Raw genomic sequence first — 26,507 nt, 5'->3', positions numbered from 1 at the left:
CGGCAGAGGTCCACGTCCCAGGCTCAGGATTCTGGCCTTCCAAGCTGTAGGGAGCTCTGGCCTACAGCCTTTCCGGAGGCCCCCCAGTTCACCTCGGGGCCTTCATTTAGGGCAAGTTTGGGGAGCAGACAGACAAACCTCATCCCAAGCAGACAGGCAGTCTGAAAGCTATTCTCTTGCAAACAGAATCAAGCACTATGCCTGCAGTGTGAGCCTTCAGGACAGGCCCAGAAAAACAGACCCTGTGGGAGAGCTCAGGAAAGGCTTCCTGCGCACCCCCCAAAGCCGCTCTCCACCCCCTCCTCATCTTTTCACCAGCCCCCCTACACAAAGGCCTGGGGGGCTGGGGGAGGGGTAGATGATGAGGCTGGACGCCTGAGTCCTCTAGAGGGGGACAGGAGACCTAGGTCCCAGTGGGGGTCCCTGTCTGAGGCTCGGTCTTTGAGGGGATGGGGGGTTATTGCTGGAGCTCTTTTAGCTGCTCTGAGGGGGATTCCGTGTGAGGGGATTGGGGCTGGGGGGTTGTGGGGCAGGAAGCTGTCCCCAGGGGAGCCATCCAGGCCCATTCAAGGGTTGAGCACTTGTTTAGGGTTAGAGTTGCCCCCTCTGGGGACCAGGATTGTCCAGCCAAGGCCATTGTCCGGCCCCCTCCCCCCATCCCTCCCAAGCCTCTTTGAACCTGAAGTCAGATATTTTTTTCTTCCCCCCTCCCTCCTGGGCTTTCCCCACCCAGGACCTACGGCCGGAGGCCTGGGCTGGGAGGTGGGGGAGGGAGAACAGTCAACTACGGACTAGATAATGTGGGTCTCTGAAGAGGGGGGCATGGAACTTGCTGTGCGTGACCCACAGTGGGGCACCCATGAGGGGGCGTCCGATTCTTCTGTCTGGACAAAGGTTGGGAGACTCAGGACCAGTCAGTCCAGAGCCTGGCCCCTAGAAGAGAAAGGGGTTCCATCCCTGACTCCGGTAGGTGAGGGGGCTCTGAGGCCGGGAAAGTCGGGGATGGAATGGAAGCCTGTCTGGCAGTCTGCCCCTGGTGATGGGGTGGAACTTAGAAGCCTAGGCAGATAGATGGCTGCTGGGCAGCGCAGCTTTGGGGTAACTGAATCTGGCCAGTAGTCTAAATGGGAACACCTAGGCTCCTGGATTGGGGGTGCAGGAGGACAACGGGGAGGGAGGCTGTTAAGGAATTGAGGGGTAGCCCCATCAGGACTTGACACATAAACAATTAATGTTTGAGGAGCCGAGAGGGTGGCTGGGCTCGGGTGAGGGGACGGTGCCAGGGTGTTTGGCGAGGGGTCCAGCAGCCGGGCTCCTGAAGAACGGGCAGGAGGTGTGGAAGCGATCCCAGGCAGCTCTGGTGTGTGCGGAGCGTCGGCAGGGCCGGGCGGCCTGCTGGGAGTTGGGAGTGAAGGCCCGCATGGGGGACCTGCACCAAGAGCCTCGGGATCTGGGGCCTGGAGAGGCGCCCGGCTGGAGCTGCCTGGATTTCGGCTTCCAGACACCACCGCCACCAGCCGGCAAACACCCTCCGCCTCAGTTTCTCCCACCCCCACCGTCCCCTCCCCCACCCATCCAGGGGGCGGGGCCAGAGGTCAAGGCTAGTGGGTGGGATTGGGGAGGGAGAGAGGTGTCGAGCAGTCCCTTGGAGAGCCCTCGTTTTCCTAGGCCCCCGGCTTGGGGCGCCTTCCTTCCCCATGGCGGGACACCTGGCTTCCGACTTCGCCTTCTCCCCCCCGCCGGGCGGTGGAGGCGATGGGCCGGGAGGGCCAGAGCCGGGCTGGGTTGATCCTCGGACCTGGATGAGCTTCCAGGGGCCTCCCGGTGGGTCAGGGATCGGGCCGGGGGTTGGGCCCGGCGCCGAGGTGTGGGGTCTTCCCGCGTGCCCCCCGCCCTACGACTTGTGCGGAGGGATGGCCTACTGTGCACCTCAGGTTGGAGTGGGGCTGGTGCCCCAAGGCGGCCTGGAGACCCCTCAGCCCGAGGGCGAGGCGGGAGCCGGGGTGGAGAGCAGCTCCGAGGGGGCCTCCCCGGAGCCCTGCGCCGCCCCCGCTGGCGCCGTGAAGCTGGAGAAGGAGAAGCTGGAGCCGAACCCCGAGGAGGCGAGTGAGCTGCTGGGGGCGGGCGGCGGGGGCCAACCGCGCCGGCCGGGGGCGGCCACGCGACGGGAGGTGGTCGCCTGCAGCTGCCCAGGTCGCCGACCCAGGAGGGGAGCGGGCGAGGGCGGCGCCCCGGGACGCGTGTGTGGCGGCTGCAGGCCGCCCTGAGCAGGGGCCAGGTGGGAACTAGGGGCTGGAATTTAGAGAGAACCGCAGGTGAGGGCAGGGCGGCCTGGGGCAGTCGGAAGTTGGCCTTGCTTCCCCCCTCGGCCCTTGTCAAGTAGGTCCTTCCACTTCCTAGGTCTGACCTGGGTCGGGTCACTCATTACCAGCCCAGCTTGGGGTTGGAGCCCCTTCTTCTACGCGGATCCCTTCTTGAAAATTTGAGCTTGATCAGATCCAGGATCTCCGCCTTAGGGTTAAGTGTGGCCTGAGGGTGAAAACAGTGCTTATCCCTGGGTTATTGTTCCTGAAAGTCTAGGGTGTGACTGGTTTCTGATAGAAGCTCCTGTTTGGGCTGCGTGGATGTGTGGAGTTTGGGTTTACCCTCCATCAAGTTTAGGGCTTGTCTTCCCTTGACCTCTGCCTTGGGCCCAGTGAGTCACCGTCAGGCAGAGTGCACACCCTGACACCCCCTTGTAGAGAGCTGGAAACACCAATTTCGGCCGTAATTCCATAAGTAGTGAACAGGGGGAGAAAAGGGGAAGAAGTCATCTCTAGGCCATTCCCCAAACGTACGGTTTGCTGAGGGAATTGAAGACTTCCGCATCCAGCCCTGCTGGGGACTATTAAGGATATATCTTCTGGTCCGAGGAAGAGACAAGTGCAAGCAATTAGAGATCAAGTACTAAACCTTTAGACCTCTTCGAAGGAGGTGTGATTGGTTGCAGCTGACCGAGTAGCCCTAGACTCTTTGCTCGAGGCGACGGCTGAGACTTGAATGATAATGGCTGCCAATTGTGGTCCATTTCCTAAATGCCTGGCTGTGGGCTCAGTTTCTACATCATTATCTCATTAACCTGCACAAAATCTCCTAGGGAGGTATTATTAGCCTATTTCACGGGTCTTAACTGCTAAATGGTAAAGCTCGGATTTGAACTGGGGTTTACCTTATTTCAAATCCCCAAAATATGATTTGGAAAAGCCGAGATATGGGGACAGCTGACGTTTATAGGTTTGCGACATTGGTTGAGCAGAAGTTGGGAATGGAAGTTACCTTATTTGAGTTTGATGTGATTGATGACCCTTGAAATACTTCCCTTAGGTTAGGACTGCACAGAGGCCTGGCTGCTCTTCTCCATCTTCTGGCCACTGGCCTTCATTGGAGAGCTTCAGGGCTCCATCTATCAACCTCTGCTCTGTCTACCTTTCATTCACCTCTCATCCACCCTCAAGACTCAAATATCTTCTAGACATGACCACCGCATTTTCTGTCTCCTGCTGGGATGGCTCCCTGCACTGCCCCACCCTGTCCATCTCCCAGTAGCTTAAGGCCCAGACCAGGCATCCTCATTCCTTTCACATCCTTACATCCAATCCTTTGGACACGCTGCTATCTTTACCTTGGATATACATCCTAAATCAATCACTTAGAGCCATCCTGGTCCCAGCCACCATCATTATGCTGGGATTACTGCAGTTGCCTCTTTAGTCTATGATCAATACATCAACTGGAGTGAACATTTTAAAATGTGAGAGTCAGATCATTTCACTGCACAAAACCCTTCAGCGGCTTTCTATTTCTCTGAGTAAACCAAAGTTACGGCGGCAGCTCCAGGATCTGCTCTGCTCACCTCTGTGACCTCATCAGCTCCTCTTCTTCCCTTTCCTCAGTCCTCTCACCCTGCTCCGGCCATGCTAGTTTTGCTGCTGGCCTTGCTGCTAGCTTTGCTACTACCAGGGCCCACACACCTCAGGGCCTTTCCACTTTGCTCCTTCCTTTTGCTCAAACATCACCTCTGACTGTCTTATTTAAAATTGTCACCTTCCCCATAATTCCCTACTCTGCTTTACTTTTTTCCATAGCACTTCTACCACACTCGATAATAATTATTTCATCACAATGAAAGCCCCTTGAGGCTAGGTTTCTTTCTTTTCTTTTTTTATTAAAAAAAGTTATCTAACTATTTGGCTGCGCCGCCAGGTCTTAGTTGTGGCATGTGGAGTCTTTTAGTTGCGGCATGCAGGCTTTTAGTTGTGGTGTGTGGGATCTAGTCCCCTGACCAGGAATGGAACCCGGCCCCCCCCTGCACTGGGAGTGTGGAGTCTCAACAGCTGGACCACCAGGGAAGTCCCTGGGGCCAGTGTTTTTGGTCTACTTTGTGTAGCCACTGGTTTGCAGAAGGTGCTCGATAAATATGTTGAATTAGTCAATGAGGATGCTTTTATATTGCAAAAAGATACAGTTAAAAATAAGGGATAATCAGATTTTTAAAAACTGAGCACTAACTATATACAAAGCATGTTATTCATACCTCGTACGACGACTGTTTTGTAGTGTGTTTGTGAATGTGCATGCTTTGTCATAGTTTGTGGGACCCTCAAAGTAAGCTGGAGAGAGTATATTTGGAAAGAGAACCAGAGACATGGTGCTCTGTATCTCTACACTCAAAACTTCCTCAAACTGAAGTAATACTAGAGTCAAAAAGCTTTTGTGAGTGTTAAAGAACTAAATGGCAGGAGCCCCCTTCATAACCCGATAGGTGTTCTCATTGAGGCCTGGGCTTTTCTTTCCATTATCAAATGATGTTCTGCATCTGATGGATGTGTCACTTTCTGGGGTAAATGACATTTGTATATAGTTTATTTCTACTTGTTAGGTGGGCAGCCTGGAAGCAGAGATACTCCCACAGACTATTTATTCCTTGGGGCCCAAATGGAAGGGGGGGGTGGGGTGGGTAACTGGTATGTTTATGCTCTTACATGTCCTCTGCCTTTTAAAATGCAGTCCCAGGACATCAAAGCTCTTCAGAAAGACCTCGAACAATTTGCCAAGGTCCTAAAGCAGAAGAGGATCACCCTGGGATATACCCAGGCCGATGTGGGGCTCACCCTGGGGGTTCTCTTTGGTGAGTCTCACCTAGCATGTTCTGACCCACAGAACACAGGGACCACATCTCCCCTGGAAGGAACATCCCTGAATTTGGGCCTTTCCTCCCCACCAAGGGGGTGAGGGAAGAGTGTTTCTACCCTCTTTAGAGGTGAGGGTAGAGGGGAAAGAGATACCGTACTCGTGTGGGATCTTGGGAGGGCAGGAAGAGGTGGCGAGCCCTGGGTCTTGGGGTCGAAAGGGCCCTGCCTGCTGCCTCACCTTGCTTCTTTCAACCCACCTCCCCAGGGAAGGTGTTCAGCCAAACGACCATCTGCCGTTTTGAGGCTTTGCAGCTCAGTTTCAAGAACATGTGTAAGCTGCGGCCCCTGCTGCAGAAGTGGGTGGAGGAAGCTGACAACAACGAGAATCTGCAGGAGGTGAGGGTGGGAGGGATGCATAGGGACCTGCCTGGTCTCAGCCCGATTTCCACTGCTTCCATCCATGGCTGGCAGCTCTCCCTCTTGGAGGCAGCGGTCCTCAATGGGATGGAATGCAGTTCCTCAGTTCTGCTGGGAGAAGGTCCAGGACCACTGGTCTAAACCCAACCTTCCGGGATCTTTCTTGTGGCCCTGGTGCCGGTCAGTGCTCCTGAGCAGCTGGCTCTCGAGTCATTGACCTCATGATGCTGCTGCTCAGCAGGTTCGAGGCTTGCCCTCCCACTTCCTTCCTTGTCATCTCCTCCCCACCTGCCCAGATATGCAAGGCAGAGACCCTCGTGCAGGCCCGGAAGAGAAAGCGGACGAGTATTGAGAACCGAGTGAGAGGCAACCTGGAGAGCATGTTCCTGCAGTGCCCAAAGCCCACCCTGCAGCAGATCAGCCACATCGCTCAGCAGCTCGGGCTTGAGAAGGATGTGAGTGCCGCTGTCCGCATCCCTGTGTGCTCCATCTCCTTCCCAGTCACACCTCCCAGAGCTTATGATCGAATGTCCCTCTCCCCTGTCTTCCTCTCCCAGGTGGTCCGAGTGTGGTTCTGCAACCGTCGCCAGAAGGGCAAACGATCAAGCAGTGACTGTTCGCAACGAGAGGATTTTGAGGCTGCTGGGTCTCCTTTCTCAGGGGGACCAGTATCCTTTCCTCTGGCGCCAGGGCCCCATTTTGGTACCCCAGGCTATGGGGGTCCTCATTTCACTACGCTGTACTCCTCGGTCCCATTTCCTGAGGGTGAGGCCTTTCCCTCGGTGTCTGTCACCACTCTGGGCTCCCCCATGCATTCAAACTGAGGTGTCTGCCCTTCCCAAGAATGGGGGCAGAGGAAGGGGGACAGCTAGGGAGAGAACCCTGGGGCTCGTACCAGGGCTTTGGGATTAAGTTCTTCATTCACTAAGAAAGGAATTGGGAACACAAAGGGTGTGGGGGCAGGGAGTTTGGGGGAACTGGTTGGAGGGAAGGTGAAGTTCAATGATGCTCTTGATTTTAATCCCCACATCACTCATCACTTTGTTCTTAAATAAAGAAGCCTGGGACCTAGTAGGTGGATACTTTTGTCTTTGGTTTATTCTCCTCTAGTTACTGAAGAGTGGATGGGGATAGTTAATAGTGGATATTAATAGCTCTCCCACCCAAATGACCCTGAGACCAAGGATGCCATTTAAACTGCCCAGAGTCACAATGTCAGAGGGAGATCTGGGATTGGATCCCAAGTTTATACGTAGAGGGCTCTTATAGGTGTGAGCTAGTTCTTAGGAGCCTGTGACCTGGGGAAATTGGAGGTGAACACCTTATTTTTGCCCAAAGATGCAGTTATTACATAGCCCATTCCCTATTAGGAGCTGGCTTTTTGCTTTTCCCCCCTCTACTCTGAAAGTCCTCAGTGGCTTTGTGCTAAGAAGTCAAGTCTTTTAGGTACTCATTTCTTCTGCATATCACCGCAACCGGAAACTCTACTTTGTGCTTTCTTGATACCTGGGTCCATTTTGTTTCCACTTAAGGTTTTTGCCTACCCTGTCTGTGACTCACCAAAACTCCCACATTTTAGTCCTTCCTCTGCCACTTCCTAATTAGGGCCCTTGCTCTGGAGCCTTTCCTCAATGTGTAAGAAACTTGGGTTGGTAAGTCTAAGTAGAGGAGGAAGGGGATAGATATGCAGGTACAATAGGATAGGTCAAGATAGGGCTTTCCTAATAAGAACTACAGAAATGCTACTTTGACAGTATCTTGGCTTGGCGTACGACTCTCAGAAGAGAATCGGTGTAGCATACGTGGGTTACGTTGATACACTGGACCAGGTTGCCATCTGTTGTAGCTGGTGTCTCAGGTTTTCTCTTCTTGGTAGTACTGGTGAACCTTGTAAAAGTTCTGCCACCCTCATGAACTTGACCAAATCCCAAGTACCTTATTTTAATGGCAGTAGATCTGTTGTTTGTTGTTTTATAAATATTTATTTTGGCTGCTCCAGGTCTTAGTTGCGGCATGTGGGATCTATTAGTTGTGGCGCATGTGGGCTCTTAGTTGCGGCATGCAGACTCTTAGTTGAGGCATGCGGGGTCTTTAGTTGCGGCATGTATGCGGGATGTAGTTCCCCAACCAGGGATCGAACCCGGGCCGCCCCGCATTGGGAGCTCGGAGTCTAACCCGCTGGACCACCAGGGAAGTCCCGGATCTGTTTTCTTTTAAACTAGAAACTGTAATTACCTGGATTCCTTTTTTCCTGTCTTTCCACCTCCAGCTTACCTCATATATTTGTACCTTTTCAGCGAGCAGGTTTGTATTTCTCTGCCTTGTCTGCTCATCTCCTCTCCTAAGAATCTGAATTAGTTTTCCAGACGTTACCACTCCATTCTCTCAAGAATCGGAAAGCAAGGAGTATCAGACCCACAAAGAGTAAGTACCTTGGAGTATATGAAGCTGCTCATTCTTTATTTGGAAACGGAAGCAAAGCTCTGAAAAGTCAGGTCACAGTCACGGGGATCAGCGGCAGGACTGCCCACAATGTAAGGGAGTTTGGGGCCTGTGCCCTAGGTTTTCCCAGAGATGCCTTAGGCGATGCCATCAAGAACATTTAGAACTTGCTTGTTCAAGTCTGAGGCTTATAACTTCCCAGGCATGACCTCTGCAATTGATGGGTTCTCTTGACCAGACATTCTAGTGTCCATGACAACAAGGACCTACAGCTTGTGACAAGCAGGAATTTCCAGCTCACTGGCAACTTCCTGGAGGCAGCAATATCTTTGGCAGGAAGCCATCTCTTCTGTTACCTTGGCCATGAGGGCCCGCTCCAGGCCTTGAATTGATAATCCATAGGAATGGCCCCTTCCCCTGTAGTTATTCCCTCCTAGAGAGGCAAGGGAAGAAGAGGGCATCTCTTAGGACCCATTGGCACCCCAGTGTCCACCCATGTCCTGGAGGTGCCAGCTCTGTCCTCTGGTGCTTTGGTGGTGGGCCTTAGGTCTGGATGCCTACACGACAGCCTGGGCACTGGAAGTCGGCCTCCCTGGCAGCCTGGATGCTGCAACCAACACAGGCCACATGGAACCAGATGTCACAAGCATCACACTGAACCCAGGCTACTGTCTCTTCTTGGGGTAGGCAGCAACAAGGGGCTGCACAGTGCTCCCCGCCCCCAACTGCAGGGGGAGCCCTGGGGTTGCTCACTGGGTGTTTCCGAGGACGCCCACGTCGATTTCTGAAGAAAGTGACACAAAAACCAGGGTCACTGGAAACCTGCAGGAGCCTAGAACTTTCCCCTGGATAACTGCAGAGTGAACCTATATAGATTCACTAGACTAAAGGTGAATCTGGTTAGAAGAACTAACCCAGGTCTTGTCATTCCAACCTCTGTTCCATCTCCCATCCCCATCCCCCAAGCAGAGAGCTACCTCCCAGCCTAGGGCTCTAAAAGAATCCAAAGGCAGTGAAATAACGAGACAAAGTTCTCTCCACTTACCCACTGGGTGTCGGTGGGGTTTTCTCTACACGGAGTTTCTTCCTGGGCTCCATAAGGACTGGTGGGGGGCTCTTGGGAGCCTCTCTCTCATCATCCAGTTCCGCCAGCACGCGGTGAGCTGATTTCCTCCGGTTTCTTGGGGGTGGGACAGAAGGGGTTGTCCCCACTTCCCCAGCTGGAGTGGGAACAGGCAGGCTCTGTGGCCCACCCCCACTCCGTGAGAAGGTGAGGGGCTGGGAGTGGAGCTTGCTGAGGCTGCCAATGGAGTTGAGGATCAGCGTGGCTTTGGGGGCAGGGGAGAGGGTGCTGAGGGGGCGCTGTGGAGCCCCCTGGGAGGGCAGCATGGGCCGGAAACCAACCCCGGTTCCCTCTTCTCCCCTAGACCGTGGGGTAGTAATGGCAGCAAAATCTTGAGGTTTGACTCGGACTTGCTGAAACAAGTAGAACTCTGAGGGGCTGGTTTCTGGGGGCCCTTCAGGGCCAAAGGTCAGAAGGTCACCATCACTCAACTCCAGCCTGTGACCCCTTGGGAGTCGGACATTATTGACCAAAGTCCCTGTTGATTGTGGGGCACCAGACAAATACAGAGAACGACAAAAACAAATGACAGGTCAGAAGTGGAGAAATCTGGTCCTGTCTGGTTTTCTGGGGAACATGAGGAAGAACATGACACCTGTCATCAAATTCTCACATTCTAAATCTCTCAGCAGGTGACATCAGATATGAAACTCCTTGTGAGTTGGGAATGAGTTTATTTTTCTTATGCCCTCTCCCAGGGCACATGGAGGGAATGAACTCCTTCCCTCAATTCACTGAGGTCCAATTCTCAGAGATGCCCACTTTCACTCAGTTCCAACTTAGTACTAATCAGCATAGCTCAGATTGGGTTCAAATCCAAGCTCCACCACTTACCAGCCATGTGACCCTGGACAAGTTAGCTTCTTTATGCCTCATTTTCCTTGTCTGTAAAGTGGGGTATTTGTGCTCACCTACATTTAATGCCCTTAAAATGTTCTTGTCTCATAATAGTAAGCACTAAATGAATGTTGGCCACTATATCCAATCCCCACAGCACTCCCCAAAAATGGACCTTACAAAGATTTACATTCTACCTAAGAGGAAACTAAGATCTAAAAAGGTGAAGTGACAGGCCTGAGTGATACTGCCAGGTGCCAGTAGCAGCACTGAGATGCGAACCCAGGCCTTCTGAGGCTGACTTAACTACCTCCAAGTCAGGGAGTAAGACACATGTCCAGATCATTAAGACATAATTCAACATATTACTGCCCTAAGCCAAGGACAAGGTGCCTAAACAAATCTGGAAACTTAGTCAAGTCTGAGCTTGTCCCCCAGTGGCCCCAGAACAACCCCACTGATACTGCAGGCCCTGGATCTACCTCCCAGCCCCTCTAAGAGCTAAACAGGGTCAGCCCCACAATATCTGACACTGCACATTTCTGGTGGGAAGACGGGTCTGGATGACAACCATCCATCCAAACTGATGGCGAGTTTGGGAGGCAGGCAGAGTCCCTGTGGAGACTCGGTCATTCCAGCCCAGAACTGCAACTGCCCAGGCATAAGGCTGCTCTGCTCACTCCTCACCTTGGCTGCTATGGTTCTCCAGGCTGACCCTCCAGTCGTCACCCCGGCGTTCAGCGTGCAGCTCCGCATGGACTCCAGAGATGAAGCCGGGCTCCTGCTGGGGCCGCAGGGCCACATCACAGAGATCGGCCCTGCAGCCCAAGCGGTAGGTGCAGCCAGCCCCACTTGGGGGGTGGAAGGTGTAGAGATCGCCACCCTTGCCGCCCCCTATGCGCAGCAGCTGGAAGCAAGGCAGCATGGGCGGTGCCCCCTCCAAACCACCTCTTCCACTTTAGGAATCCATCACCTTTCCCACTCACTGGGCCATGCACATCTGGCCTAAGTTCACTTTCCGTCTGATGCAAACTTGAGCTGTCCTCTGTGCAATTTCAACTTTGAGCACACTCCCTGAGTAGGGCAAATTCAGAGTGCAAGGAGCCTAGGACGCGATGCAAAATTGTCTGTCAGCAGCTTTGCAACTGAAAAGTTTGGTGAAGGTCCCAGTGTAGTGCAAAAATGAAGGCGTCTTGTGGTACGAACCTGAATCGAATCCTCAGGCTGCTAAGTATTCCAGGAGCCTTCGATCTGTGCAAGGCAACAATACGTTAGGCAGCTTCTAGGGAAATTCGAACTGTAGGTGTGGGGGTGAGGGTAGGGACTGCTTCTGTATGATATTAACTTGTCACCTCTGTAATTTGGAGAAGAGAAGCTTCTTCCTGTAAAACCTGCTGATCCAAATAGAGTAACCCACCTGCTAGCCCACGCCTCACTCTTCTGGCCAATCCCTCTCTCAAAACTAGTTGGCTTGAACCCCAGTGGGAAGTGTATCCACTGTCACCCCTCAAAAGGCAGTGCACACGGGTCTCTAACGTTCTCCAGTAAAGTGGATCTAAACCCTTGCTTACCGACTTCTCCGGTGGGATAAAAACAGAAGAAAGGGCTCCCGGGATGATGCAAGGCAAACCCAGCCTTTTCCCTCCCCGCCCCAGCCCAGGTTCGTATCTACCGCGCGGTGCAGTCTCGGAATGGTCCCCTCTCCAGGCAGTGCCAGCTCGGCCGGGGTTGGTGCTCCTGCGGCTGTTTGACAGCGAGGAAACCAGGGCCAGGAGGGGCGCGGCCTCCGCGCGCGGGCAGCGCCGACCCCGCCTTCGGAATTCCCGGGTCCGAACCTCCCGCCGAGCGAGCCCGCCCCCCTTGCCGTTTCTTATTGGCCATTTCGTTTGCCCTCCTCCTTTCCATTGGGCGACGAGCTGGGAGGGTCCCCGATCTCCCGCCTTCCGCTTTTTCTGATTAGTTCACAAGTTTTCCCGGGTTCCCGGAGTTGGGCGGAGCTGCCAGGGCTCGGAGGTGCCCCCAACGCCTTAATTGGGCCAGGCTTTAGACACTACTGCGCCTGCGTGCACCTCTTCTCCTCCTTCCGGGGTGGTAGCCTTGTAGGTTTTAGAGCGTCCCGCCAACCTGCCCGCTTTGCGCAGGCGCTGTCAGGGGTCGAGGCCGCGCCCGGGAGCTAGGTATAGGGGGTGTGGCCAAAGGGCTGGTGGGGGGGGTCTCTCGCGCCGGGTAAGGGGCCTTCGGGAAGAGTCGGTTGGGGGCGGGAAGGGGCTGAGAGGGGGTACGGGGGTGGGTTCAGGGATCCATAGGGTGGAGGGGTGCAAGGGCAGGGCAAAGGAACAAATGAGGTGGTCCGAACAGCCTTAGAGCTCAGCGTCCAGCAGGGCGAAGACTCATATCTGGGGGAGAGGAGGAAGGGAGAGCAGGCTATTGGAAGATGAGAGAGTGAGGGGCCAGAATAATTTCTTCAGGATGAAAGCAAATTAGGTTGTAGGGAGGGATAGGAATCCCAGATTGGGGGAAAAATAGATGAATTCGGGTGGCAGGGTGGGGAGATCTTAAAGACCCCTCTCTCTGCTCTAGGACTCTGGAGAGGTGGGTGGGCGACAGGGATGGAAGCTGAGGAGGCAATAGAGAGAAACTGAGAGGAAGGTTGCTGGAAGGGTTTGGATGCGACGTCAGGAAGCCGGCTTTTCTGCCAAGGGGTCTAGGCCGCCTGGATTCCCCGGGGGTCCTGGGTAGGCGTCCTGCCCTACATGTGGCCACATTCATCAGGGGCCAGGCATTGGGCCAGCGCTTTGATAGGGAAGGACCCAGGAGTCATGGCTTGGTGGTGTCTGGATGGGCTTCCCCAAGGCCTTGGTGAGCCATGGAGAGAACTCTGGAGATTGGGCTCACAGCCTCTGTACTACATACGTCCTTTCTCACCTCCATCCAGGGAAGGCAGAGACTGTAGAAACTTAAGGAGGACGGTAAAGGCACTGCCCAGAATTCTAAAAGTATGAGTAAAACCAAAGCCTCTCTCAGCCTGTCTCAGTACATTCTCTCCATCTCATGGCTGTGGCCACAGTCCTATCGGGAACCAGATTGAGACAAGCAAGTGCTCTTTGGGTATTTCCTACTTCTTTTGGGAAGTAGGATAAGAGGAGCTAAGAGTCAGATGGACCTGGCTGTTATTTAAGGATTATGACTTTGTTATTGTAGGGGCTCTCTCTTTGGAAGGTGGCCTGAAAATTGAATTGGAGTGTCCTTGTTTCTCCTATTGTCCAGGGGAGCATAGATGGCTGGACACAGACTCTAGAGACTTCAAATAATGTGGAAATGTTTCGACCTTCAGGTCAGTGGGACCTGGCAAGGGGGCTGGTGATTATGTCTCCCTGGGAAACTGACCATCTTTGTCCTTATGATTCTTCAGGTTCCACTGGGCTGATTCCCCCATCCCACTTCCAAGTTCGGCCCTTTCCAACTCTGCCAAGAATGGCTCCCAGATGGGTCTCAGACATTCCCCTGGTTCAGCCCCCAGCCCATCAAGATGTCTTAGAGAGGCGGCCAGATAACCAGAGACCTCAAGTGACCATGTGGGGACAGGAAGTTTCTGGCAAAGGGCAGGAGCCAGGGTGGAGAGGCAGGTACAGATCTAATGTTGCTGTTTTCTTGGGCTTGCTTGCCAGTGGCGCTTCTTCCCTGAAATAGATTCCTTACCCTATTTCAGCCCTTAGTTCCATAATTTATTCATTTTTATATAAGCAGTTGTTGTTGCCTACAATGCATAAATAATAGCGTGTGCTAGATGCTAGGGACAAGGATAACAAAAATAAATAAGAGAGATCCTGATATCAAGGAATTTTATTTTATTTTTGATAATTTTTTTTTAACGAATTTATCTATTTATTTATTTTGTTTTTGACTGTGTTGGCCTTTGTTGTTGTGCACAGGCTTTCTCTAGTTGCAGTGAATGGGGGCTACTCTTCGTCACGGTGTGTGGGCTTCTCATTGCAGTGGCTTCTCTTGCGGAGCACGGGCTGTAGGTGCGCGGGCTCAGTAGTTGTGGCTCGTGGGCTCTAGAGCGCAGGCTCAGTAGTTGTGGCACACGGGCTTAGTTGCTCCGCGGCATGTGGGATCTTCCTGGAGCAGGGCTCGAACCCGTGTCCCCTGCCTTAGCAGGCGGATTCTTTACCACTGCGCCACTAGGGAAGCCCCTATCAAAGAATTTTAAATCCTAAAGGAAGAGATAGGTTGACCCACGGCTGATTGTATTAAGTGTAGTATAAGGCAGGCTGAAGAAGTACGGGCTGGGAGTACAGACCGTGTGCTGTGGTAGTATAGATTCATTCTGACGGAGCTGACCATGCCGTCTGTCAATTTGTTGTCTGTGAAAGTTCTTATTCTTGTTGTTTCATGTGTGTCTTTTCCAAATGTACTGGAACATCATCCTGCCATTTTGTTCTTGAGTGGATAGCATGTGAGTCTGCCTTGGACCCCATCAAGGGGAAAGGAGCATAATGACGAAAGGGGAGCATTGGAGTGAGTGTCAGGAGACAGAGACTCTTTGTGACTAATTTGGCTACCAGCTAGGGGTCCTTTGGCCAGTCACCTCATTTCTCTAGGCTACAGATCTCTGCCACTTAAAAAAGGTGTTGGGGAATTCCCTGGCGGTCCAGTGGTTAGGACTCTGCTTTCACTGCCAAGGGCACAGGTTCAGCCCCTGGTCAGGGAGCTAAGATCCTGCAAGCTGCATGGTGCGGCCAAAAGAAATTAAAATTAAGAAAAAGAAAATGCTGTGGTTCTGGGCCTCAGTGAGGGAGCTGTGTCAAGAGCCATGTTGTAAGCTGGTTTCAACTTTGTGTGACGCCAGTAGACTGTGCTCGTCAGCGGTTGGGACTATGTAATTTATCGAGGTACTGCACTCTCAGACTTCTCATGTGGTGTACCTAACACTCGGTAAACGATTTTAACTGGTGCCTGGACTCACCATATTGATACTCGTTGCCATGACCTCTCTCTCCACCTCCATCCAACTTTTCCTTGCCCTTAAATCCGAATTCAGAAATCTCTGAGTGTCCTTCCAGCTTCTCCAGTTCAGAACGTGTGGCCTAACGATGTGCACATCTGATGTTGAACACATCTGCCTGTATATTGTCCTCGAGAGAGGTCATGTTCCATGAACTCAGCCTTTAGGTCCTGTGGGCCCAGATACGCTTAGTAGGACTGTTGTCAATGATGATGGTGACGGAAGTGCAGAGATCCCCATGGCCCAGCTTCATCCCCTGCCATCTCCCCATATGGGAGCAGAGGGATCCTCTGCTCCTCCTGTCTCCATTTATGCCTTGGCCACCCTCCCAGCACCAGAGACAGGTCTCACCTGTGCTAACCTGTCTTTGAAGGTCCGTGGAGCTGGCGGGGTCGCAGGCCCTGAGCCAGCAGGCTGAGCTGATCTCTCGGCAGCTGCGAGAGCTGCGGCGGCTCGAGGAGGAGGTCCGGGTGCTGCGGGAGACCTCGCTGCAGCAGAAGATGAGGTTGGAGGCCCAGGCCATGGAGCTGGAGGCACTGGCACGGGCAGAGAAGGCTGGCCGCGCTGAGGCCGAGGGCCTGCGTGCTGCCCTGGCTGGGGCCGAGGTTGTCCGGAAGAACCTGGAAGAAGGGAGCCAGCGGGAGCTGGAGGACGTTCGGAGGCTGCACCAAGAGCAGGTGAATGTGGGCCTGGTAAGGGTTCAGCTGCACAGTGGTGAGCTGGGCAGGAGCTCCCCAGCAAAGAGCAGGCATTGCAGAAAAGGGTGATGGATGTTTGCTGAAGGTGAAAGAAACAGGTGACCTGGAAAGAGGGAGAACTTGGATGTGTTGGTCTTATTCAGATTGCCCTTTTCCGCCAGGACTCAGGAGACCTCCCACCACTTGAAGCCCTCTTCCTTTTCCAGTAGGAAGTAGTTTGTCTTTCTACTTTACTCCAGGTACCCAGTTCATCTGGGAACACTGTGGGAGGGAGAGTGAGGGAGGTGGGAGTGGGGTCCTAAGGTGGACTGGGAAGGGGCGATTATGCAGTCAGCAAGCATTTATCCGTGCTTACTCTTTGCCATCCCTGAGACAAGAGCCTGGACACTGGGGTGAGCAAATCAGACAACTGTCTGCCCTTGTGGGTGGAGCTGACAGCCTAGTGGGGGATACACACATTCAATGCGTAATTTAATTCTAATTAATTAATTGCAATTGGGAAAAGAGCCATGAAGGAGAAGGACAAAGGAGCCCTGACTGGTCTGGGGGTTTGGGAAGGCCACCTTAACCAGTCGACGTGTTAGGAAATGAAACCATAAAGATATTGGAAGAAAATATGGGTGAATTCCTTTATAACCTGGGAATGGGGAAACCTTTCTACCTATGAATCAAAATCCAGAGCCATTAAAGAAAAGATTGATATATTGACTTTATAATACCAAACTTAGGAATGACAAAATAAAAGTAAAATTAAAGGGTGATAAACTATAGAAGAATATTTCCAGGTCATATCACAAGAAAAAGCTAATATCCCTACTATATAACGTGTGCCTAGAAATCAAGAAGAGAAAGACAGCAGTCCAGGCAGAAAATGGACAGAGGAGATCATTCAAAGAAAAATATAAAGAGCCTTTAGTTTCATGAAAGATGCTTAATGATAAGAAGTTGACATTTGTGTTAAATAGGAATTGGCGGTGCTGCAGTGGTTGGGAGTCCGTCTGCCAGTGCAGGGGACATGGGTTCGAGCCCTGGTCTGGGAGGATCCCACATGCCGCGGAGCAGCTGGGCCCATGCGCCACAGCTACTGAGCCTTCGCTCTGGAGCCCGCGAGCCACAACTGCTGAGGCCCATGTGCCTAGAGTCCATGCTCTGCAGTGGGAGGGGCCACCGCAATGAGAGGCCCGTGTGCGGTGGCGAGGAGTGGCCCCCGCTGGCCGCAGCTGGAGGGGACCCGTACACGGCAACGAAGACCCAATACAGCTATAAATAAATAAATAAATAAATAAATAGGTGTTGGCTGGTGGGCAGGCATGTGGGGAGGTGTTGGGGGCTGGTGTGACACTTGGCTGCAAGTAGATGTGAACGGGAGGAGGCCAGAGGGGCCTGAGTGCAGGCGATGAGAGGGGCTCTGGGTGTTGGGGTGGAGTGTGAGGCCTTGGGCCTGTTCAACTTTATACTTTACCTCAAGAGCAATGGGTAACCGCTGAAAGGTTTTAACAGGGAAATGACATGATCAGATTTATATTTTATATGTAAAAGGACCAGTTTTGTGATTCGTGTTCAAAAAGCTCACAGTGACTATGGTATAGAGATAGGGCTAGAGGCGGGCAGACTGGAAGTGAGGGCAGCCACTTCCCCTCCTTCACCAGCCGAACCGTGACTCTTTCAGCGTATCTGACACCCTTAACCACTGTTGGTGGTGCTGTGAGAAAAGGACAAGCTCCCTGCCTTCCTAGGGCTTCCTTCTGGATGGGGGGAAGCAGACAGTAAGCACGTGCAGAAGCAGGATCATTTCATAATGATAAGAAGTGCAGGAAGGGCACGAACAGGTGATAGGACAGCACAGGTGCTGGGTAAGGATTAGCGGTCTGGGGAGGCCTTCCCCACGAGGCGGCATCACTGAGATCTGAGGAGCTGGGGGAAGCCAAGCCTCCAGGTAGACTCTGAGGTGGGAAAGAGCAGACTTGTTTGGGGGACGGTGGGAGAGCACTGTGGCTGGAGCAGAGTGGGCAGTGGGAGAAACAGGACAGAGCTCAGAGAAGCAGGCAGAGGCCAAGACACGACAGGTTTCACAGGCCCAGGGAGGAAGCCGGTCTGAACGCTGTGGTAAGCCACTGGAGGCTTCTAAGACCGGTCAGGAGATGGTTGCCATTGTCCAGGCCAGAGGTGAGGGTGGGTTGCCTCAGGTCGGTGGCACTGGATGTGGAGAGAAGTGACAATGTTTTGGTGGGAGACCTGACAGGAGCTGCTGGTGGGTTGGAGGGTGGTGGGGAGTGAGGCACCAAGGATGGTCTCCGTTTTGCTGTGCACAGTTGGGCGATTTCTTGGGTGCTTGTCCAAGGTCACAGAAAGTGGGAGTGAAGGGCAGGGCCAAAGCAGAGGGCGGATTTGGAAGGTCCAGGTGTGGGCGAGCTGGCCCCTGCTGAGCCCTCCCTTCTCTCCACAGCTCTCCTCCCTGACACAGGCTCACCGGGAGGCTCTTTCCAGTTTGACTAGCAAAGCTGGGGGCCTGGAGAAGTCTCTGAGTAGTCTGGAAACCAGGAGGTCAGGAGAAGCCGAAGAGCTGGCTGCGGCCCAGAGGGAGGCCGAGCTGCTGCGGAAGCAGCTGAGGTGAGTGGGCGGGTGGGTGACCGAAGGGCAGTTGGTCTGGCATTCGGTGGGTTGGTGGGTGGGCTGGGTCTCCAGGGTGCCCCCCGATGGCTACCCTGTTCCCACCCCAACCCTAGCAAGACCCAAGAGGATTTGGAGGCTCAGGTGACCTTGGTTGAGAACCTAAGGAGGTACGTGGGGGAGCAGGTCCCTCCCGAGGTCCACAGTCAGATGTGGGAATCAGAGCGACAGGAGCTTCTAGAAACCGTGCAGGTGAGAGAGTGCTGGGCATGGGGTGGGACGTGAGGGCTCAGGTCCTGGGCGAGGGGGCCCTGGAGAAGAGCACAGTCCCCGGGAGAGAAGGCAGTGCTGTCAAGGGGCACACGGACTGGCCGCCGCCCGAGGGCCACTGGGAGACCTGGCAAGAGGTAGCTGTCCTCTCTCTCTCTCTCCCCCGACCCCGCCCGAAGCACCTGCGGGAGGACCGGGCCGGCCTGCACACCACCACAGAGCTGCTGCAGGTGCGCGTGCAGAGCCTCACGCACATCCTCTGCATGCAGGAGGAGGAGCTGGCCCGGAGGGTAGGCCCCTGGCCCAGGCCCCTCACCCCCGGGTGCCCCCTGTGCATGGGAGGGGTTGGGGTGCCGCTCCTAGAACCTGCCCGCGTCTTTCTTCCCCTGAACGCCTCTTCTTGCTCTGGCTCCTGATGCCTGGGCAGGACAGAAGAAGTAAAACCCACCTCCTTCCTCTGCACCCCCAGGAGCCCACACTGTCCCCACTTCCTCCACCCTCAGGTTCAGCCTTCAGACTGCCTGGAGCCCGAGTTCACCAAGAAGCGCCAGTCCCTACTGAAGCGCTGGCGGGAGAAGGTGTTTTCCCTCATGGTGCAGCTGAAGGCCCAGGAGCTGGAGCACAGAGACCGTGTGGGGCAGCTGAAGGGACAGGTCGCCTGGCACCCTCCTTCTCCCCATGCTCTCCCCCAGCTCTCTGCTCCTTACAGGAGGGGTGGCATTTATTCACCAAATACTTGGGTGGTTCCCACATGCTGGCAGCACAGCCCTGAGCAAAGGCTGACAAGGACCTGCTCTCATGAGGCTTACATTTGGTGAGGTGGGCCGGCCTCCCCCAGAAGGTGACAGTGTCCAAGGATGGGTGGGTGCCACGGGCAGAGGCTGGCCACGGGTCCTGGTGGGTTGGTCACAGGGTAGTTCCTTAAGGTGTGGGCACGGGGAACATGCTTCTGGAAGGAAACCTGGACCCAGACTCCATTCTTAGGAACCCGGGCTTACTGTCTCCATGTGTGGCCTTCTTTCAGAGACCCCTGCCCCTGCCCCTTCCTTCCCAGCGCCTCCCCTACAGCTTTGGCTCTAGACCTGCCTCCTCTCCTCCCCCAGGTGGCCGAGCTCCAGGAAGGAGTCAAAACCCAGTGCCAGGAGCAGGCCATCCTGCAGCGCTCCCTGCAGGACAAAGCTGCAGAGGTGGAGGTAGAGCGGATGGGTGCCAAGGTCAGTGTCTGAGACGGGCAGAGGCTGAGGGAGGGCAGGGAAACCCCAGGGAGGGGGACACTTTTGTTTTGGCTGTACCACGTGGCATGCGGGATCTTAATTCCCCGAACCAGGGATCAGACCTGTGCCCCCTGCAGTGGAAGCGAGCAGTCTTAACCACTGGACCGCCAGGGAAGTCCTCTGGGGACCATCTTTACCATATCCTTCCTAGGCCCTGCAGACGGAGCTGAGCCGCACTCAGGAGGCCCGGCGCCGGGAGCAGCAGCAGACAGCCACAGCAGAAGAGCAGCTGAAGCTTGTGGCGAACGCTGTCAGCAGGTATCTGGGCTGCAGGGTGGGTGGAGTAGCATTTCTGCTTGGACAGCTTCCTGGGCATCTTGGAGTTTAAGAGCCTCAGGCAAGAGGGGCTAGAAAGCTGGCCGTGTGGAGGATGCAGGGCTGGAGGTATGTAGCCCTGTAAAATCTTTGTGTTTGTTTTTTCCTGGGGCAACCCCCCTCCATATTCACAGCAGGGTCACTTGTTATGACTCCCACCCACTGCGTGTTTGGCTGGAGATGAGGTATTACTAACTTCCTCTTGCAGTTAGTAACGGCTTGAGCTAAATAGAGCACCTAGGAGGGTCTCCACCTTCAGAACTGTTCGAGGATGGGGAATGTGGACACTTGATCTTTCTTTCTTCCCTCCTTTCTCTCTTTCTTTCTCTCTTTCTCTCTTTCTTTCTCTCTTTCTCTCTTTCTTTCTCTCTTTCTCTCTTTCTTTCTCTCTTTCTTTCTTTCTTTCTCTCTTTCTCTCTTTCTCTCTTTCTCTCTCCCTCCCTCCCTCCCTCCCTCCCTCCCTCCCTCTCTCTCTCTTTCTTTGTTTCAAATTTTGCAGGCATGCCCTGTTGAGTTGAAAAAAATTTAATCTATCTCTTTTAAAGCTGCACACCCACAGGTATACCTCTTTTTATTGTACTTTGCTTTATTAACTTCACAGATGCTGCTACAAATCGAAGGTTTGTGGCAACTCTGTGTCGAGCAAGTCTATTGGTGCCATTTTTTTCCCAACAGCATTGTTTTAAAATTAATGCTATTTTAAAATGTTTAGTTGTTTTTTCAGACGTAATGCTATTGCACACTTAATGGACTACAGTATAGCATAAACGTAACTTTTATATGCACTGGGAACCCAGAAAATTCGTGTGACTCGCTTTATTGCAGTTTCCTTCCCCCCCTTTATTTATTTATTTGTTTATTTTTTTAACATCTTTTTTGGAGTATAATTGCTTTACAATGGTGTGTTAGTTTCTGCTATATAACACAGTGAATCAGCTATACATATACATATATCCCCATATCTCTTCCCTCTTGCGTCTCCCTCCCACCCCTCTAGGTGGTCACAAAGCACGAAGCTTATCTCCCTGTGCTATGCGGCTGCTTCCCACTAGCTATCTATTTTACATTTGGTAGTATATATAAGTCCATGCCACTCTCTCACTTCATCCCAGCTTACCCTTCCCCCTCCCTGCCAGTTTCCTTTTTAATCAATTGCAAGCCTGTCTCTCATACCAACTTCCTAGGTGTTTCCTTCACAGCTGTTGTTAGATAACCTTTAGAAAGACCTCTAAGGAGAAGCACAGGTTTCTTTGCACAGGTAACAATCCCTCCTCGGCTTTGAACATGGGGACACGGAGGCGGTCTGAGGAGAGCTCTCAGCACAGCGCCTGGCTTACTGTCTGCATTCTGTAAATGTTCACTTTTACCATGAGGCTCTTGTAGATGGATCACACAACAGTTTTGGCTTAGAAAAATTGTGATGCAGGGTGGGTCCTTGCCTACCATCCCTTTCTGTTGGATTTGTACCTTGAGGACTAATTTAACCAAAAAAAAAAATTTTTCATGAAAAATTTCAAGCGTGCATGGCATTAGAGAGACCAGTTATGATGAACTACTGCCCAGATTCAATCCATTGCATGTGCCTCCTACCTCCAGGAAGACAGAAAGATACAGTGTGGACAGGGTTTTACTTTGATACCAGGACTTTACTGAAATGGTCCTTGCTAATGATTTATTGCCAAAAAGTCCACGTGGCCTAAAACAACCCAAGCTCGGATTGTTGCCAGGTTTGTTAGTCTCTTGGTGGCTTGGAGATCCTGTCAGGAAAAGGCTTTCATAAGAGCCACAGTAGGTGTTGGAAGCACCCGCTCAAACAGTTTTCAGATAAAAGTGATCTCTGCTGTGCTGCTAGGGATACAGCCTTCGGCCTTTGGCGTCCGCTTGTTTTCCCCCTCGGTGCTGCATAGGCCCTCCTCCCAGGGGACCCGTTTAGACTTCTCAACTTCCATGAGCCACGTGGATCCTGCTCTGGGCACAGCCAGCTGATAAAGCATGTGGACCCGGCCTTTGTTGGTATCAGGGACTTGTTAGAGAGGATAACTTTGATCTCTGATACCTAATAGTGATCAAAAGGCAGACCGTGAGAAATAAGCTTAGCACATTGCTTGAAAAGATGTACAGTCATTTAATGCCTTCTTGGGGCAAACTGATGGAAGCTATGGGCTTTGTTCCATAGCAGAATGCACATAAGTTCATACACCCCAAACGTGGCACATGGCGGCAGGAGACTCCCCAAACCTGGAGACGCACCTGGAGGCCGGAGCTGCAAAAGCCTAAATCAGCGAGAGATAAGCCTGCTTTAGGGCACTTGTTTTAGCCCCCATGGAATCAATGTTACTGAACCCTTTACTTTGTGATGGCATCTGAGTCCAGATAAGGTGTGAGCCCATGAACCTGATTATTGTTTTTACCGTAGGGTTGTTTTTAAAGACACTGATTGCAAGGACGCAAATGAGAAGCTTATGTAGGTTTTGGGACCAGAAATAGCTGCGCCTTTTTTTTTTTTTGTCTGGGGCACACAGCATGCGGGATCTTAATTCCCCGACCAGGGATCAAACCCACACCCCCCGCAGTGGAAGTACGGAGACTTAACCACTGGACCTCCAGGGAAGTCCCTAGCTGTGCTTTTTTTTATGAGCAACTGCATCATTTTTATTTGACAATCACTAAGGGGCTTAAGCTCTCAGTTTTCTTTCACGACTGGCAGGGCACAGAGTTGGGGCCCCTACTCGTGGCTTCAGCTTCTCTTGCCCTTGCTCTGATTTCCCCTTCCCTGCTTTCCCCGCATACATAGCAGTACAGGATAGAGGGGATCAAGTCCTTTTGGAAATAAGTTGGGGTTGAAGGGTCATGACTTTGTGTGTCTTCTCCAGCTTTGAGACCTGGCTCCAGGGCGCTGTGGCGGAGGTGACGCGGGCCGCAGCCCGGCTGCCCGGCCTCAGCAGCCGAGTCAGCTATGCCGTCCGCAAGGTCCACACCATTCGGGGTGGGTAGGGCAACTTCCAGATGCGTCCTGCCCTTCCCGCTGCCCCACCAGCTCTCTCATCCTACACCCACCCTCCTGCCTCCTCCTTACCAGTCCAGGCATCTCCTGTTTTCCCTCTTCTCCTCCACAAACTCACCTCTCTGTTGCTCTCTGCCTTTTCTTCCCCAGGCCTGATGGCTCGAAAACTGGCCCTTGCTCAGCTGCGCCAGGAGAGGTGAAGTTTGGGCCACTTTGAGGTGGATCAGGGGCAGGAGTGGGGCTTTAAGGTGTTGGTTGCTGGGACCCAGAAAAGCGAGGATGGAGGAAGGATGGGGGCTTAGGGGTCAGGCAGCTGGGTGATTCCCCCCATCTCTGTTTCTCTTCCCTGTCTCAGCTGCCCCCGACCCCCACCGGCCACGGATATGAGCCTGGAGTTGGAGCAGCTGCGGGAGGAACGGAACCGTCTGGACACGGAACTGCAGCTGAGCGCCCACATCATCCAGCAGGAGGTGGGCCGGGCCCGGGAGCAAGGTACACCTGGTCCTCAAGTCACCGAGCTTGAGCCGGGGCCAAAGTCTGAGTCTGGGGGATGAAGAGGAAGAGGGAAGAGCTGGGGTCTAGGGTACGGAGAAGCCTGAGCGGGCACCACGTCTTCCCAGGGGAGGCGGAGCGGCAGAAGCTGAGCGAAGTGGCCCAGCAGCTGGAACAGGAGCTGCAGCGCACCCAGGAGTCCCTGGCCAGTTTGGGGCTGCAGCTGGAGGCGGCTCGCCAGGGCCAGCAGGAGAGCACGGCGGAGGCTGCCAGTCTCCGGCAGGAGCTGACCCAGCAGCAGGAGGTCTACGGGCAAGGTGTGCAGGAGGGGGCGTGGGCAGACCCGTGGTGGGGGCGGGGGTGGGAACCATGAACCAAGGCTCGCCTGACACCCCACGTGCACCTCCACCCCAGCGCTGCAGGAGAAGGTGGCCGAAGTGGAGACTCGACTGCGGGAACAGCTCTCAGAATCAGAAAGGAGACTGAATGAGGCTCGCAGGGAACACACCAAGGCCGGTGAGATTGGCTGGGGTGGACGTGGCTTTTCAGGAAGAAGGAAGTGTTGAGGCATGAGGTTATTTTAAAAACTTTATTTTTAAAGCTTTTTTGAAGTGTGCGAGTCATGAAGTTATCAAGGAAGATGAATTCTCAGGTGGTAAACACCCCTATATAGCCAGCTCAAGCAAGAGCACTTGACCAGCCCTGGATCCCCTGCAGCCCCTCCCAGTCACCCCCCTCTGCAAAGGCAGTCTGACATCTCATAGCAACGATTACCCCCAACTTTTTATTGGGAAACATTTCAGACACCTGGCCAAGTTAAAAGAATCAGGTAATGGACGCTCAAATGCCTTCTCTGGTTAGAGGCAGCGGTTCCTAACCTTTGGTCCCATTTCCTATCTATCTGTATATACACACATATTGATATATAAACATTTGGGGGGGAATTATTGAAAGTAGGTTGCACACATCCTGACTGTTCAGCTGCATCTCCCACAAATAGGATATTTTCCTATGTAACCTCAATACCATTGTCACACTTTAAGAAAATGAACATGAATTGCACAAAATCTGATATCCAGTCCCTATTCAGATTCCCCCTGCAGGACTCTGGGAAGCGTCAGTGATGGGGGAGGTACTTTGGGTTCACAGATTCATAGGCTCCTAGAGCATCAGACTCCCCTCTGTACGGAAGACTGAAAGCCACAAAGTGTCAGTGGCTCACCCGAGGCACAGAGCTGGGACCCAGTGTTCCTGCCCATCCTTCCAGGCTTGTTTTCACGGTGCCTCATGGCCTCTAGGCTGCCCAACACCCGTCCCCTCTGTGGCCTGGCTTTCCCGTAGTGGTCTCCCTGCGCCAGATCCAGCGCAAAGCCACCCGGGAAAAGGAGCGGAACCAGGAGCTGCGGCGCCTGCAGGATGAGGCCCGAAAGGAGGAGGGACAGCGGCTGACCCAGCGCCTGAAGGAGCTGGAGAGAGACAAGAACCTCATGCTGGTAGGAGGCCGAGGAGGGGCTCTTCTCAGGGAGCAGAGCTGTGGAAAGGGGAGGGGACTCTGCCCGGGCTTGGTGGCGTTTAACCCTCTCCTTCCCAGGCCACCTTGCAGCAAGAGGGTCTCCTCTCCCGTTACAAGCAGCAGCGACTGTTGGCAGTTCTTCCTTCCCCGTCGGATAAGGGGTTACCTGTGGAGTCCAGCCTCAGGCCCTCAGAGTCTTCAGCGCCTGCGCCTCCAGCGGCGGCCCTGTGCACCAAGGAGTCCATCAAAGGTAAGGGACAGATGGCGGGGGACTTCAGGCGTCTCTCCTCCAGGCACTCTGCAATGCATGAGCCTTGTTCTCTGTGACCCCTGGAGGCCCACAGCCTCTCTTGTTCACGCCCGCCTTGGACCAGGAGCCTTCTCCCTCATAACCCTCACATCCTGCGGCGTGACTGTGACAGCCTTCTCTTGTCCACCTCCTGTCCCTTGGGGTCTTCTTTCCCAGGATCCCTTTCTGTCCTGCTCGATGACTTGCAGGGCCTGAGTGAGGCCATTTCCAAAGAGGAAGCTATTTGTGAAGGAGACATCCAGACCTCTTCTTCTGTCTGTCTCTGAGCAGCTGCGAGGACCGAAGGGATGAGGATGGAGGAGGAGTGGGTTGGGGAGGGCGTCCAGCCCAGCTCCCTTCCCATCCAGCTGCCCTCGGGGACAGCTGCCAAGATGTTGTGAATTCTCCCGTGGCTCAATAAAGATGACTGCAGTAGGAGCCATTGTTTGGACAGTTCTCTCTGGGAATATAAGGAAATTTTCTCCCTGCAGCCTCTCTTGTCCGAGAAATATGAGAAGTGGTCTCCCACACAGCTCTTTCTCTAGACGATTCCGTTTTCGAAACCCCTTTCCTAGGCTGCCCAGGAAGTTTTTGGAGAAGCTCCAGGTTTCTTTTTATTCTCAACTTTTGTTTTAAAACTACCTCTGGAAGGTGATCAGTGCCAGGAATGAAGCAGATAAAACATTCACATGTTCGACAGGAATCACAGATCCAGGCAGCATCCTGCCCCGGGGGCCACTGTGGTGGGCTTGACGGGCGGGTTCCTGCTCCCGTGGCACTTACAGTCCGGTGGGAGAGACAGACGATGGGCAAGTACTTACATGAACAAATGAGCCGTTTCAAACAATGATAAGTGCTACGAATATGAAGAGAAGAAAGAAATGACAGTGATGTGGTAGAAACTGGCTGTGTGGGGAGGGGCGGCATTAGATGGGGGGGACAGGCAAGGCCTCTCTCCGGAGGAATGTGGTGCTGAGGCCGGGGTGAGGTGAGGCGCAGGCTGTGCAGCCCCCTGGGAGGAGCATGAGGGCGGCCACAGGCTGG

The 26,507-nt window shown here is 53.5% G+C and overlaps 3 protein-coding genes and 1 pseudogene across 6 annotated transcripts; 3 read left to right on the top strand and 1 right to left on the bottom strand.

Moving 5' to 3' along the window:
* The window catches only part of LOC132432943 (MHC class I polypeptide-related sequence B-like), a 159,508-nt pseudogene that overhangs the window by 34,994 nt on the left and 98,007 nt on the right, over positions 1-26,507 (top strand).
* Positions 1,698-6,412, top strand: POU5F1 (POU class 5 homeobox 1). The gene is made up of 5 exons (XM_060023329.1): positions 1,698-2,102; positions 5,047-5,167; positions 5,437-5,567; positions 5,885-6,043; positions 6,146-6,412. The coding sequence occupies exons 1-5, from the start codon at positions 1,698-1,700 to the stop codon at positions 6,410-6,412; spliced, it is 1,083 nt and encodes a 360-aa protein (XP_059879312.1).
* TCF19 (transcription factor 19) lies at positions 8,480-11,785 on the bottom strand. The gene is made up of 4 exons (XM_060023328.1): positions 11,663-11,785; positions 10,678-11,241; positions 9,076-9,631; positions 8,480-8,814 (listed from the first exon to the last, which is right to left on the bottom strand). The coding sequence occupies exons 2-4, from the start codon at positions 10,913-10,915 to the stop codon at positions 8,574-8,576; spliced, it is 1,035 nt and encodes a 344-aa protein (XP_059879311.1). The 5' UTR covers positions 10,916-11,241; positions 11,663-11,785; the 3' UTR covers positions 8,480-8,573.
* Positions 12,074-25,895, top strand: CCHCR1 (coiled-coil alpha-helical rod protein 1). 4 transcript variants are annotated; one of them, XM_060023318.1, is made up of 18 exons: positions 12,074-12,167; positions 13,258-13,324; positions 13,403-13,616; positions 15,372-15,675; positions 18,143-18,306; positions 18,423-18,558; positions 18,756-18,866; positions 19,080-19,229; positions 19,680-19,790; positions 20,002-20,108; positions 23,039-23,151; positions 23,320-23,365; positions 23,525-23,661; positions 23,790-23,978; positions 24,076-24,177; positions 25,003-25,154; positions 25,253-25,424; positions 25,641-25,895. In XM_060023318.1, the coding sequence occupies exons 2-18, from the start codon at positions 13,309-13,311 to the stop codon at positions 25,748-25,750; spliced, it is 2,334 nt and encodes a 777-aa protein (XP_059879301.1). In that variant the 5' UTR covers positions 12,074-12,167; positions 13,258-13,308; the 3' UTR covers positions 25,751-25,895. The 4 variants fall into 4 exon arrangements, with proteins under 4 accessions (XP_059879301.1, XP_059879302.1, XP_059879300.1 ...); XM_060023319.1 differs by having other exon boundaries at positions 12,085-12,167; positions 13,192-13,324; positions 25,295-25,424; XM_060023317.1 differs by having other exon boundaries at positions 12,085-12,167; positions 13,192-13,324.

The sequence above is a fragment of the Delphinus delphis genome, chromosome 10 (genome assembly GCF_949987515.2).
Source record: "Delphinus delphis chromosome 10, mDelDel1.2, whole genome shotgun sequence".
NCBI lineage: Eukaryota > Metazoa > Chordata > Mammalia > Artiodactyla > Delphinidae > Delphinus > Delphinus delphis.
Note: the sequence above shows the minus strand (reverse complement) of the source record. Positions and strands in the feature narration are given on the sequence as shown.